The sequence below is a fragment of the Carassius gibelio genome, chromosome A7 (genome assembly GCF_023724105.1).
Source record: "Carassius gibelio isolate Cgi1373 ecotype wild population from Czech Republic chromosome A7, carGib1.2-hapl.c, whole genome shotgun sequence".
Lineage (NCBI taxonomy): Eukaryota > Metazoa > Chordata > Actinopteri > Cypriniformes > Cyprinidae > Carassius > Carassius gibelio.
In genome coordinates, this window is record NC_068377.1 from 38,766,856 (window position 1) to 38,779,890 (window position 13,035).

Genomic DNA, 13,035 nt, shown 5'->3' on the forward strand with positions numbered 1-13,035 from the left:
TTTATATAAATTATCATTCATTAAATTTCTTTATGTAAGGCAAAGCCTGCGGAAAAGTGATAATACAGGTATCCAATTTGTAATTAATAAAGAATTATAAAATAATTCTGCAGGACTTATTTTGAACCTGAAACATTAGGCCTATTCTAAAGTGAAAATATTGGGAACCCATTAGTAATTAATAAATCATTATCAGATAATTCCTGAATAATTACTTAGAATCTAAAACAGTATTCTAAAGTGAAAAGGGAACCCATTAGTAATTAATAATTAATGAACAAATAATTCTGCAGGACTTATTTTGAACCTGAAACATTAGGCCTATTCTAAAGTGAAAATGTTGAGAACCCAGTAGTAATTAATAAAGAGTTATTAGCTAATTCTGCAGGAATTACTTAGAACCTGAAACAGTATTCTAAAGTGAAAACATAGGGAACCCAATAGTAACTAATAAAGAATTATTAGATAATTTTGCAGGATTTACTTAGAACCTGAAACAGAATTCTAAAGTGAACCTATTAGTAAATAATAATAAACTACATCATTTTGACTGAAATCTTGGTTATTTCAGATGAGAACATTTCTTAATACAGCATATTTTATTCCATTTTAACATGTATACTGCCCACATTCTAACTAATTTAACAAACATTTCACAATCAAAAGTTAAACATTTAGAAGCAAACAAAATCCATATTTCATTTCCATTATAAGCTAATAAGTGGGCTGTAACAAAGTTGCTACTGTAGTAGTACTTTGTACTTGTCCTTTTACTCAAGTAATTTTGAAAATGAATAGGCCTACTTTTTATTTTTACTGGAGTAATATTTAATTGGGGTATCTGTACTTTTACTCCAGTACTTGATTTGTGGGCCACAGCCTGATTATTATAGTGATTATTTGCGTAAAACTGTTCATTAGTAGTTACTTCATAGTTTCTTCATAGTATTTTTCTTGAACCTTAACTAGTATATAATTAATAGTAGTTCTTCAGGAGGTTTCACAGAATATATTAATTACTGATTAGTTAACTGTTACTTAACACAATCATAAAATTATATTACATACTGATTAGTTAACACATCTTTCTTAGTAGTTAACAGTAGTGAGTTAAGTGTTAATGAATAATCACCTGTTAGTTCTTCAATAATTCCTTATTAGTTATGTAGTAAGTAAGAAACAGTATTCTAAAGTGTTACCAAATATTGTTTAGTTTAGGATGCAGAAAGATGCTGTTGGTCTATGACAGTATTGATGTTTACAACATGGAAAGAAAACTATAAGGAAATAAAATGCAAATGTTGAGGTTGTTCGTGTGAAGCTGCTGGAAATACACTTCATTCCAGAACATACAGACTCTCCGTCTCCACCACATTCAAATGAACACACTTCCACAGAATTACAGCAACAAAGACCAACACAGACATCAACAGTGACAGAAGAAGATACATGTGAACGAGGAAGAAGAATGAAAAGAGCTTTTGTTTTAGAGTAATAAACACATGAAGTGACGAATGAGAGCAGATATAATCATCACAGAGTGTGAAGCTGCAGACAGAAACATCAGACTCAGAACAGAAACACACGACCTCTAAAGTAAGAACAACTCGCATCTTCATTCTTTATATTAGACTTTGAGATATTAATATTGTCTTAATGATTGTGTATGATGCATTTATGTTCCTGTTATGATGGATTTTTTTTTATTATCACTGAAATCATATTTAAAACTAAAATGAATCAGTGAATACTTCAAACATGAGTTTATCTATATTATGTCTTCCTCAGAAATGGAGCAAACTCTATATTTCATTCTTCTTCTCGTTGGTGAGTGTTTGTGGTTTTATTTATGGTTTCTAGTTTCATTAGGTTTGATGCTGTTCTGAAAAGCATTAAAGCAGCGTCTCTCTTTCACAGCTCTCTGCTCCGTATCTGAATGTGTTCAGCGTCAGTATCACTTTATAAATGAGAAGAAGACCTGGACTGAAGCTCAGAGATACTGCAGAGAGAATTACACAGATCTGGCCACCGCTGACAACATGAACGACATGAACGAGCTGATGAAGAGTGTGATTGATGAACGTTTCTGGATTGGGCTGCAGAAGACGGGTCGTGATCAATGGCATTGGTCTTCAGGTGAACCTGTTCTCTATCTGAACTGGGGATATAAACAACCTGAAGGCAGAGATTATTGTGCTATGATGAGAAATGGACAATGGCATGATTTTCCATGTAGTATTACCAAACATTTCATCTGCAATAACAGTGAGTACAAACACCTAATGGAATAAACATTAATTTAACAAAAGATACTTCATATGAACAACTTGGTAGATAGATGTTATTCCAAACCTTTTGTCTGCAACAATAGTAAGTGCAAACATCCAATGTAATAGACATTAAACAAGAGACTTGGTTGATAGATTTATTTAACGGGTCTTATACAGTATTGTTCAAAATAATAGCAGTACAATGTGACTAACCAGAATAATCAAGGTTTTTAGTATATTTTTTATTGCTACGTGGCAAACAAGTTACCAGTAGGTTCAGTAGATTGTCAGAAAACAAACAAGACCCAGCATTCATGATATGCACGCTCTTAAGGCTGTGCAATTGGGCAATTAGTTGAAAGGGGTGTGTTCAAAAAAATAGCAGTGTCTACCTTTGACTGTACAAACTCAAAACTATTTTGTACAAACATTTTTTTTTCTGGGATTTAGCAATCCTGTGAATCACTAAACTAATATTTAGTTGTACGACCACAGTTTTTTAAAACTGCTTGACATCTGTGTGGCATGGAGTCAACCAACTTGTGGCACCTCTCAGCTGTTATTCCACTCCATGATTCTTTAACAACATTCCACAATTCATTCACATTTCTTGGTTTTGCTTCAGAAACAGCATTTTTGATATCACCCCACAAGTTCTCAATTGGATTAAGGTCTGGAGATTGGGCTGGCCACTCCATAACATTAATTTTGTTGGTTTGGAACCAAGACTTTGCCCGTTTACTAGTGTGTTTTGGGTCATTGTCTTGTTGAAACAACCATTTCAAGGGCATGTCCTCTTCAGCATAGGGCAACATGACCTCTTCAAGTATTTTAACATATGCAAACTGATCCATGATCCCTGGTATGCGATAAATAGGCCCAACACCATAGTAGGAGAAACATGCCCATATCATGATGCTTGCACCTCCATGCTTCACTGTCTTCACTGTGTACTGTGGCTTGAATTCAGAGTTTGGGGGTCGTCTCACAAACTGCCTGTGGCCCTTGGACCCAAAAAGAACAATTTTACTCTCATCAGTCCACAAAATGTTCCTCCATTTCTCTTTAGGCCAGTTGATGTGTTCTTTGGCAAATTGTAACCTCTTCTGCACATGCCTTTTTTTTAACAGAGGGACTTTGCGGGGGATTCTTGAAAATAGATTAGCTTCACACAGACGTCTTCTAACTGTCACAGTACTTACAGGTAACTCCAGACTGTCTTTGATCATCCTGGAGGTGATCATTGGCTGAGCCTTTGCCATTCTGGTTATTCTTCTATCCATTTTGATGGTTGTCTTCCGTTTTCTTCCACGTCTCTCTGGTTTTGCTCTCCATTTTAAGGCATTGGAGATCATTTTAGCTGAACAGCCTATCATTTTTTGCACCTCTTTATAGGTTTTCCCCTCTCTAATCAACTTTTTAATCAAAGTACGCTGTTCTTCTGAACAATGTCTTGAACGACCCATTTTCCTCAGCTTTCAAATGCATGTTCAACAAGTGTTGGCTTCATCCTTAAATAGGGGCCACCTGATTCACACCTGTTTCTTCACAAAATTGATGACCTCAGTGATTGAATGCCACACTGCTATTTTTTTGAACACACCCCTTTCAACTAATTCAACTAATTGCCCAATTGCACAGCCTTAAGAGCGTGCATATCATGAATGCTGGGACTCATTTGTTTTCTGAGAATCTACTGAACCTACTGGTAACTTGTTTGCCACGTAGCAATAAAAAAATATACGAAAAACCTTGATTATTCTGGTTAGTCACATTGTACTGCTATTATTTTGAACAATACTGTATTTGGCAGTAACCCATTAATTTGTCACTACAACACCCAGTTATTAGTTGTTTTTATTTTAGGTTGTATATATTTAAATGTGTTTATGATGGTGGAGATAAGTATACATATGGACAGTGGTAAGCCTAACTGTTATAAGTATATTGTATAGTTAAAGAGTTAATAATTAAAGAGGAACAAAACTTGCTATGTCATTTCCACTGGCAATGCCAGGTTATGTAGTAGACTGATATATCCACAGAACAACAAATATTCAAAGTATATGCACAGCATTACTTGGATGTTAGAGACTAACCAGTAGAGTAACCATTAGTCTTTAAACCGGATATAAAAGCATCCCGTGATGGAGAGAACCGGATGTTCAAAGACAGACTGTTCCAGATCTTGATCTACAGAGATCAAAGCTTGATCACCTTTTGATTTACAGAGAGAACAAGGGACAGATAAAAGTAACTGGTCACAAGATCTTAATGACCTTGATGCTGTGTATGGCCTTGTAAGATCACAGATGTAACCCGGGGCTGATTTATGCATTACCTTGTATGTGAAAAGAACCATCTTAAAGTTGACTCTAAATTTTATAGGGAGCCAGTGGCAAGGACAGGAGAGGTATAATCCCATTTCATAAGAAAACAAACTGTTTTAATGGAGTTGTAAAAACTGCCTATCCAACAAGTTAACAAATGAATGGCCTTTTTAACACTGCTGGTTAAGATGATGGATGGTGGTTTTATTATCAAAATTGTTATCCAAAAATTATCAATGACATAATTATCAAATCTTACTAAAGAATAAATACTTTTATATACCCTTGTATACAGTTTTATTATTACATGTTTTGTGACCACAGTTATTATAATGGCATATTAATGTCAAAATATACAGATACTGTTTACAAACTGCAATGGTACAAATTACTCACTATTAAAGCTATTCAGGTACAGGCTCAACTATGAGCTCGTCACATTGCCATTGTAGAGTATATTTAGAGTGTAAGAGTTTGAGAGATAATTAAGCATTGATTTTGTTTTTCCTAAAAGCAAACAAAGGACTCTTCTTTATCAAACAAACGATGAATTGGAGAAACGCTCAGAGTTACTGCAGACAGAATCACACTGATCTGGTCAGTGTGAGAAACCAGGATGAGAATCAACAGATTGAGAAGATCATGAATAATAGTAAAGAATCAGATGTCTGGATCGGTCTGTTCAGAGTCAGAGACTCATGGCAGTGGTCAGATCAGAGTGACTCTTCATTCAGATACTGGAAGTCTGACGAACCTAATAATGTTGGAGGTGCTGAAAACTGTACAGCTGTTGAAAAGAGCGCTCAGGGACAATGGATTGACATCTCTTGTTACTTACAATATCCTTTTGTGTGTCATGAAGGTGAGTAGATCCTCACAAAACACACACATCCATCATCTCCTCCAGATCTCTTAAAGTTCCCGCTACATGTCTGACATGACAAATTCATCCACACTGTAAAATGTAATTAGTTGACTTTACTTAGAAAAGTTGAGGAAACCGATTGCCTTAAAATTTCCAAGTAAAGTATTTTATACATTTTTAGTTGGCACAACTTAATAACATTTGTATACCAAACTTTTTAATCAAGTATACTTGAGTAAAGCTGACTCAAAATCATTAGTTGTGTTAACTTCTTATTAGAGTCCACATTACTAGGAAAAGCTTTGGAAACTGATTGCCTTAAAAAATTTAAGTAAGCTGAACTAAAAAAATTAAGTAAAGACAAAAAACAACACCTGATCTCAGGTAAAACATTATTTATTATCAATTGTAAAATACAGTGTACCAAGCAATCATTTAGACACTCCTAAATATAAAACAGTTTTTACTTTAAAAAAATGTGCAGCGCAAGTGCAACCAAAATAAAAAAAATATGACTGATGAATGAATTTCGAATTTGACAATCTGTGACCTGAAATGAACTGAGAACAGTTGACCTTTTAAAAGCATCAACGTTAGCTTAATGCAGGACAATTTATTACACTTCCAAAAAAAAAAATAATAATAAATAAAAAAATAAATAACCTTGCTGTGTAAAAATATTTTAAACAAAAACATTTAACAATAAAACCATTATACGATTCAAAACTTTTTTGTGTATTTTAGAAAGTCTGTTCATTAAGCTTAAAGGTATAGTAAAGGGATAGCCCAAAACTGAAAATTCTGTCATAATTTACTCTCCCACATCTCATACCAAACCTGTAAGTAGTCTTTGAAACACACATGAAAATATTTTAAATTAACCCTGAGCAGTTTATGTCCCTCTATTAAAAGTCCAGGTAACCAAAACTAAAAAAGATCCAAAAAGATTATCAAGATGTCTTTGTGACTTGTTGTAAGACTAGACCCTTTCACTTACAGTTTCGGAAAGAGATGAGGGAGGGTAAATAATGACAGAACGTTCAGATTTGGGCGGACCATCACTTTAAAACAATCTGAAAAAACCTTCACTTACATGAGCAGCATGTTTTTAAGGGACTGTTGAGCTGTGGAGGGTACTCCAAATTGAGCGCATATATCAGCCCAAAAAGTAGCCACATGGCATCCGGGAGGTTTTCAATATTGTCATCACAATGGCTCCTTCAAGGATAATTGCGGTGTGTGAATCCTCTAAATGCAGTGCTTGTGAAGAATCCTGGCTGCCTTCTGTTATCACAGTCAGAATCCTGATGGAAATCTGGGGTATGTCACAATCACTGTCCTAATAATAATAATAAAAAAAGAACAGCAATATTAAAATTCTGGTTACATTAGAAATAGTAAATCTCACAAATGTAAAAGTATCTTAAAGAATCAGGACCATCACTTTCTGTTCGACATACAACTAACAGAGATAAACAACGGTTAAAATATTGTGTGAAAATTAGACATTGTAAAACAGAATGAACAGTACAATGACGGCAGAACATACACAAGAAAATGTACAATTACATTTAAAAAGTTTTGTGTCTGGTCTGTTTCTGGGACTGAATGCCTATTAGTGATGTATGTGTCGGGGATTAGAGTTTAGAATGAAATATACAAAGAATAGTACTTGCCAATGTTGCTTTGAAAAAGTCAGAGGTTTCTTCTCCAAGAAGGAGAGGAAGTCCACGAAGAACTGCTGTGCGATTAGCAGTGATGTCAGTGCCCTGGAAAAAGAAGTTAAAATTAGTCAGAAAGAAACCCATTTTAAAAATGAAGTGACAGTGCCCTGAAAAAAAAAACTTACATAGAATTAAGTTTTACAGAATTTAGTTTAAGAAAGAAGCAATGACAAGCTTACCTTCAACTTAATTTGATCAAGAAACTCTGAAAGCCTTTTTCCAGCTGCCCCTTTTTTGGTTTCAAAAATTTTCAGAAATCGAGCTGTATGTTGATCAAGTGCTGTGAAAAAATCTTGCTTGAGGTTTTTGCTTGTGATGCAAACAAACTCTGCATTGATCTGTAAAAGGAAAAAGAACAATGCTTTATCTATTAGGCTTTTGGTTACTCTGTTAAAGAGATATTTGAAAATTGCCACAATTACCCTCATGGTGTCCCAAATGTAACAGATATTCTTTAGAAAAAGAGAGTTAATATATGGTCATATGGATTGATGTCACGATCAATGTATATATGCTTCTAAGAGCTTTCACATTCTTCACACTCTGAGATGGACGACTTTAAGAATTTGTATCTGAAGAAATTCATATAAATCTGGAATGGCATGGGGGTAAGTAAATGTTGTTAGGTTGTGTGATTTAATTGTTACTTACTTGTTGTTCTGTGAAGAGTGATGGCCATCTTTGGCGTCTCTTTTACTGGAGACTCAATCTCAACAATCTCCTTTCTCCTCAAGGAAAAAGTGGAATGTAAAAGTGGAAAAAACGTAACCATTATTCTATCATTGTTAATAAAAAAAAAATAGGAACAAAGATACACATTACATAATATGCAAATTAAATAAAATACTACATTGGCTTGAGTGTATACATTATAACTTTACTCTTATTAAAGTTACTCTATTTAAGTTCTTCACTGAGAACCTACTGACAAAAAAAAAAAAAAAAAACATAAAAATGTTCCTTGATTGAAAGGATGGACCTAACAATTAGAGACTTGCAATGCTAGACTCCTCATTTCGATTCACACAATCCAACACAATCCAAGAATTTGATTAAAATAAAAACGCATCCAATGTTCATGTGTAACACTAGTTAGTTTAATATGATTATTACACGATTAATTATGTATACAAAGCAATTCAGACATTAAAAATAAGTCAATCAAGCACTGCCTCACCTTTCCATGTGCTCTTCACCAGAAATAATGGTATTCCGTTTCCGTTTCAAATCGGCTCCACCTACTGGTAGCACTGCGCATGACCACTCGAACATTTTCAAAATACTTATTATTTTAAGTAGAGGGTAATTGAATATTTTGAGTTTAGTAACTTTCCGCGCTAAAAAGTTGTCCTTACTTTATTAAACTTAGTAAGGTCAACAAACTTATTCAAAATAAGTTAGATTCACTTAATTTTATTAGTAAGATCATCAGTTACATTTTACAGTGCACAGTGTTTGTTCTGATGTTGTTTTTGATCCGTCTCTCTCTAGTTTCTGCTTGTGCTCTGTTTGGTTTCCAGATAAACTGATTGTGATCAGAGAGAATCTGACGTGGTCTGAAGCTCTGAGATACTGCAGACAGAATCATGTGGATCTGGTCTCGGTTCATTCAGAAGAGATTCAGCGTCGTGTGATGAATGTGGTACACCTGGCGTCTACTGCGGAGCTGTGGTTGGGTTTACGTCACTCTCATATTTTGGGTGTCTGGTACTGGGTGAGTGGAGAGACGGTGTGCTATCAGAACTGGGCTCCAGGGAACGGCACATCAGAGGAGGACTGTGAACACACAGTGAGATCTGGAGCAGTTCAGTCTGGAGGAGATCAGCGCTGGATCAGCCGTCCTGAAACTGACAAACTCAACTTCATCTGCAGCAGATATTAATGAACGGATACACTTAGATTTCAACATTACAAACACGTGTGTTTCCTGTTGATTTATACTCTTAGTGTGTTTGCTTATCACTCAAACTCTTTCACCATGAACTTTGTGTCATTTAGCAACTGCTAAATTATGAGACATTCATCTGTCAATTTAATTTTGTGAGGGATCATAAGGTCATCACTTTTACTTATCATTGTACTGTTTTCTTGGATAGCTTGTAGGTGTCTCTTCTTCAGAAGTGGAGTTTTTCTTGGTCGAAAACCTCTCAGTCCATTTCTGTACAGGTCTCTAGTGATTCGTTGAGACATCAATCCCAGACTTGGAGTCTGGGACCCTCTGGAGTCCATTAACGCATATATGCATTTTGAGTCATTTTCTCCGGATAACCCCGAAAAGAACTTAAATTACACTCTCAGTTTTAATCGTACAGATAAGAGCAATACATCAATCGAATCTGTAAAGGGTCTACTTTTTTTTGGATACAGACATAATAACAAAACACAGTGCACTTATAAAATAAAGATAACAAACAAGGTGTGCTGTCTGCAGTCTTTGTCTCCGCTGATCGTCATTTACAAACATGTCATTAAAATGAACTGTAACTCTGTGAATACTCAACGAAGAGATATGAGAGATATATCTATAGAAAGCCTTTTCTTTGAATATTATATAAATGCCATCCTTTATTCTCACCATCCCATTTAATTTGCCACATATCTTAAGTTTTTTTTTTATTTATTTTTTATTAGCCCGTTTATTTCTAATTTACTCATTGGAGTATTAAATTTGATGTCTGATATTTTAACATTTTTATCTGATCCACTATTTTCATTACCTTTTATTCCTATATGAGCGGGTATCCATACAAAATAAATATATATATTTTTTTGTATTCTGAACAAACTCTGTAAAATGACTGACAAAATGTCTTGTCTAGTTGAAGATTTGCCACTCTTTAAACTTGATAGTGCTGAAAATTAATCTGAACATAAGACTACTTTAGGCATAATATTGAGTCTGAACATATGACTACTTTAGGTATATTAATGTGTTCAACCCACTGAAGAGCCAAAATATGGCAATCATTTCTGTAGTATAAACTGACAGATGAAGTTATTTTTCTATTCTATACCTAACCCTTGGAACATATGTGTCCTGTTTCAGGAGCTTTAGATCCAACTGTGTATATGAGTTACTTTAAAACTAGGTTAGCCTATATGATCTTTAATTTTCATCTAAACAAAAGTCCTTGTTTTATTTTATTTTAATAAGACACTCACGCTTACTTTAGTAGCCTAAATCTTTTAATGTGTCTTTTTTGTCAATATTAACTTCTGGCACAAAATTTTACATTCATAAATGTATGTTTTTCAAAATTCCCCCCACGTTTAGTGGCATTTAAAGAGGAATTTGTGATGTATTTGGAGACATTAAAAGGAAAAGTCCCAAAGCAAGATTTTTGTTTTCTTCATTAGAGGACTTAATTTTTTTTTTTTTTTTTATCTGTAACTCCCCTACTTTTTCTTTATCTTTATTTTTATTTTATTTTTTTCTTAAGTGTTGTTTTATTTATTTAACATTTATTTTGTTTTATGATGTAATCTCAGATCGTATTTGTAAATCTACCAGTAATGTATGCTTTTGTGTTAATGTTCAAAGCAACCAATGTTTTTCCTAAAAAAAAAAAGAAAAATCATATAGGTTAACTTAAGTTTAAAGTCCTTGTTGGAAAAAAAGTGTTTTATTTTATTTTAATAAGTCACTGACACATACTTTTGTAGCCTAAATCCTTTAATATGTATTATATGTTGTCAATATTAACTTCTGGCATTACTTTATCAGTTTAAACCCTGTAGACGCATACAAATATTAAACAGGAATGAATGTGGTAAGTCAAGATGGACTTTTCTTGCCAAATAAACTTTTACAACATTACAGGAAAGGCTAAATATTTCATCTCAAGTCGTGCATAGAAACGCATCTGGTGTCTGGAATCTGATGTCTGTGTGTTTACAGTTACGGCCATGTCAGCGAAGGTTGTAAAACATCTTAAAGGTTTTCAGGGATTGCAACTCGATTGTGAAACTTAATAGTTTTGCTGGGGTTCGGGCGTTGTAAATGGTGGTGCTGCAGGTCAGCTAAATTTAAAAGAAATTTGTGTTTCAGTGATCAAAGCGTGACAATTTCAACTTTATGACATAGGCCTGTGATTGCAACTTTAGCTGAAAGTTCATTTACTGGTCAAAAGGATGTTTGATCTTTTAGTCAGATCATATATGAAGATGTAGTTAAATTTGAGTTAATTTAGTTTATTTTAGTTATATTTATAATCTTTATTATTATTACTCACAGCAAGACCGCATGCAGTGGCTGCATGCTTCACATCTTCCTCAGAACAAAAACAAAACGTTACAGGTAATGTAACCTGGCATGTGCACTTGGTGAGAAATAATATTTAACCATCCAAATGTTTGCTGCTGCTTATAATAGTAGACATTTGGACATTGCTTGTATTCGATTTGGGAGAATCAATGTTGCAATTCCAATACAGTACAAATGACAGAATAGAGTGATTAGCTTTTTTTTTTTGGTGATACAGATGCAAGTTGTTGTTCTCTAGAATCGCAAACCAATCGTGTATGTGCACTTTTGGCATATTATGTTCCAAATTTCTCTTAGCATTACTGAGATTCAGGCTTGGGTCAAGTCAGATCTGGGGCCCGTTTCACTAAGGAGGTTCAACCAACTCCTTATGTTAGAAACTAATCTTAATCCATTAAAACTAAGTAACCAAACCTGCTGCTTGTGGGTTCAATCTTATAGTGGAATTGTTCAAGACACAATTAGTCCATTTAACACTGACTAATGACTACACCCCCCCCCCCCCCCAAAAAAAAAAAAAAAAAAAAAAAAAAAAAAAAAAAAAAAAAAACACACAACCTTAAGCATATTGAGTTACTATTGATATTAAAGATACTTGTTTGGGACACACTTCAGCTACTTAGTCTATGGGAATTAAATCAGTGTTTCCAAATCTTTTAAGATACTTTGTACAGTAAAAACTTTACAGTATGGTAAAGTTATACCTAACTTGGTCAATGAAAATTACTGAGTTTAAAACCAATTCAGAATTTTATGAGTACAACCATTTATGATAAGAGTTTTAGGTGTGACAATATACTTCTGGAAATGAACATTTGTAGCTATACATTTTTGTAGTATACAGAAGCATACATTCAATTCATATATATTGTCATATTTGAAAGTGCCAGATGTCTATTGTGATGTATATGATCCATTTCTTCAACTACTCCTTGCTTCAACCTTGACAGCTTAATTTAGGCTACATTTGCAAACCGGTTACAACTTTTCTCGTTCAGTTTACTTTTGATGTCAGACAGAAGCACAGGGTATAAGTAATAATACTTACATTGTCAATAGTCAGATGTGTGTGTAGGAAGAGCTGAATTAAATAAGATTAAAGTTGGTTTTAACCTCACACCCATCACTATACTTCCTCACTTTAAACGTCCAAATGATTTGATTCAGAGGAAAAAAAAAAAAAAAAAAAAAATGCATTACTGTAATAATTTAGAAAGCAAAGACGGGTTTGTTCAGGCTGTAAATACACAACCTGCAGCAAACTGAAGTTAAGAATGTCAAAGCTTTAAACGTCACCATTCAAAACTTCTCATTGTGCATCAAAAGAGCTCTTAAAGGGGGGGGGGGGGGGGGGGGGGGTGAAATGCTCGTTTTCACTCCATATCCTGTTAATCTTGAGTACCTATAGAGTAGTACTGCATCATTCATAACTCCAAAAAGTCTTTAGTTTTATTATATTCATAAGAGAAAGATAGTCTGTACCGATTTTTCCCGGAAAAACACGACCGACTGGAGGCATGACGTGTGGGCGGAGCTAAAGAATCACGAGCGCCAGTAGGCTTTTGCGTTGAGAGCGTTTGAA

General features: G+C 34.2%; 1 protein-coding gene and 1 long non-coding RNA gene across 2 annotated transcripts; one reads left to right on the forward strand and one right to left on the reverse strand.

Moving 5' to 3' along the window:
* Window positions 1–1,456: 1,456 nt before the first annotated feature.
* On the forward strand, window positions 1,457–9,551 carry LOC128017824 (macrophage mannose receptor 1-like). The gene is made up of 5 exons (XM_052603400.1): window positions 1,457–1,596; window positions 1,789–1,827; window positions 1,918–2,265; window positions 5,115–5,451; window positions 8,681–9,551. Exons 2-5 carry the CDS (start codon window positions 1,791–1,793, stop codon window positions 9,069–9,071), a joined length of 1,113 nt encoding a protein of 370 aa, XP_052459360.1. The 5' UTR covers window positions 1,457–1,596; window positions 1,789–1,790; the 3' UTR covers window positions 9,072–9,551.
* On the reverse strand, window positions 7,141–8,505 carry LOC128017845 (uncharacterized). Its single transcript, XR_008184545.1, has 3 exons — window positions 7,841–8,505; window positions 7,369–7,527; window positions 7,141–7,234 (listed from the first exon to the last, which is right to left on the reverse strand). It is a non-coding gene; the product is annotated as an uncharacterized LOC128017845 (long non-coding RNA).
* Window positions 9,552–13,035: the final 3,484 nt, after the last annotated feature.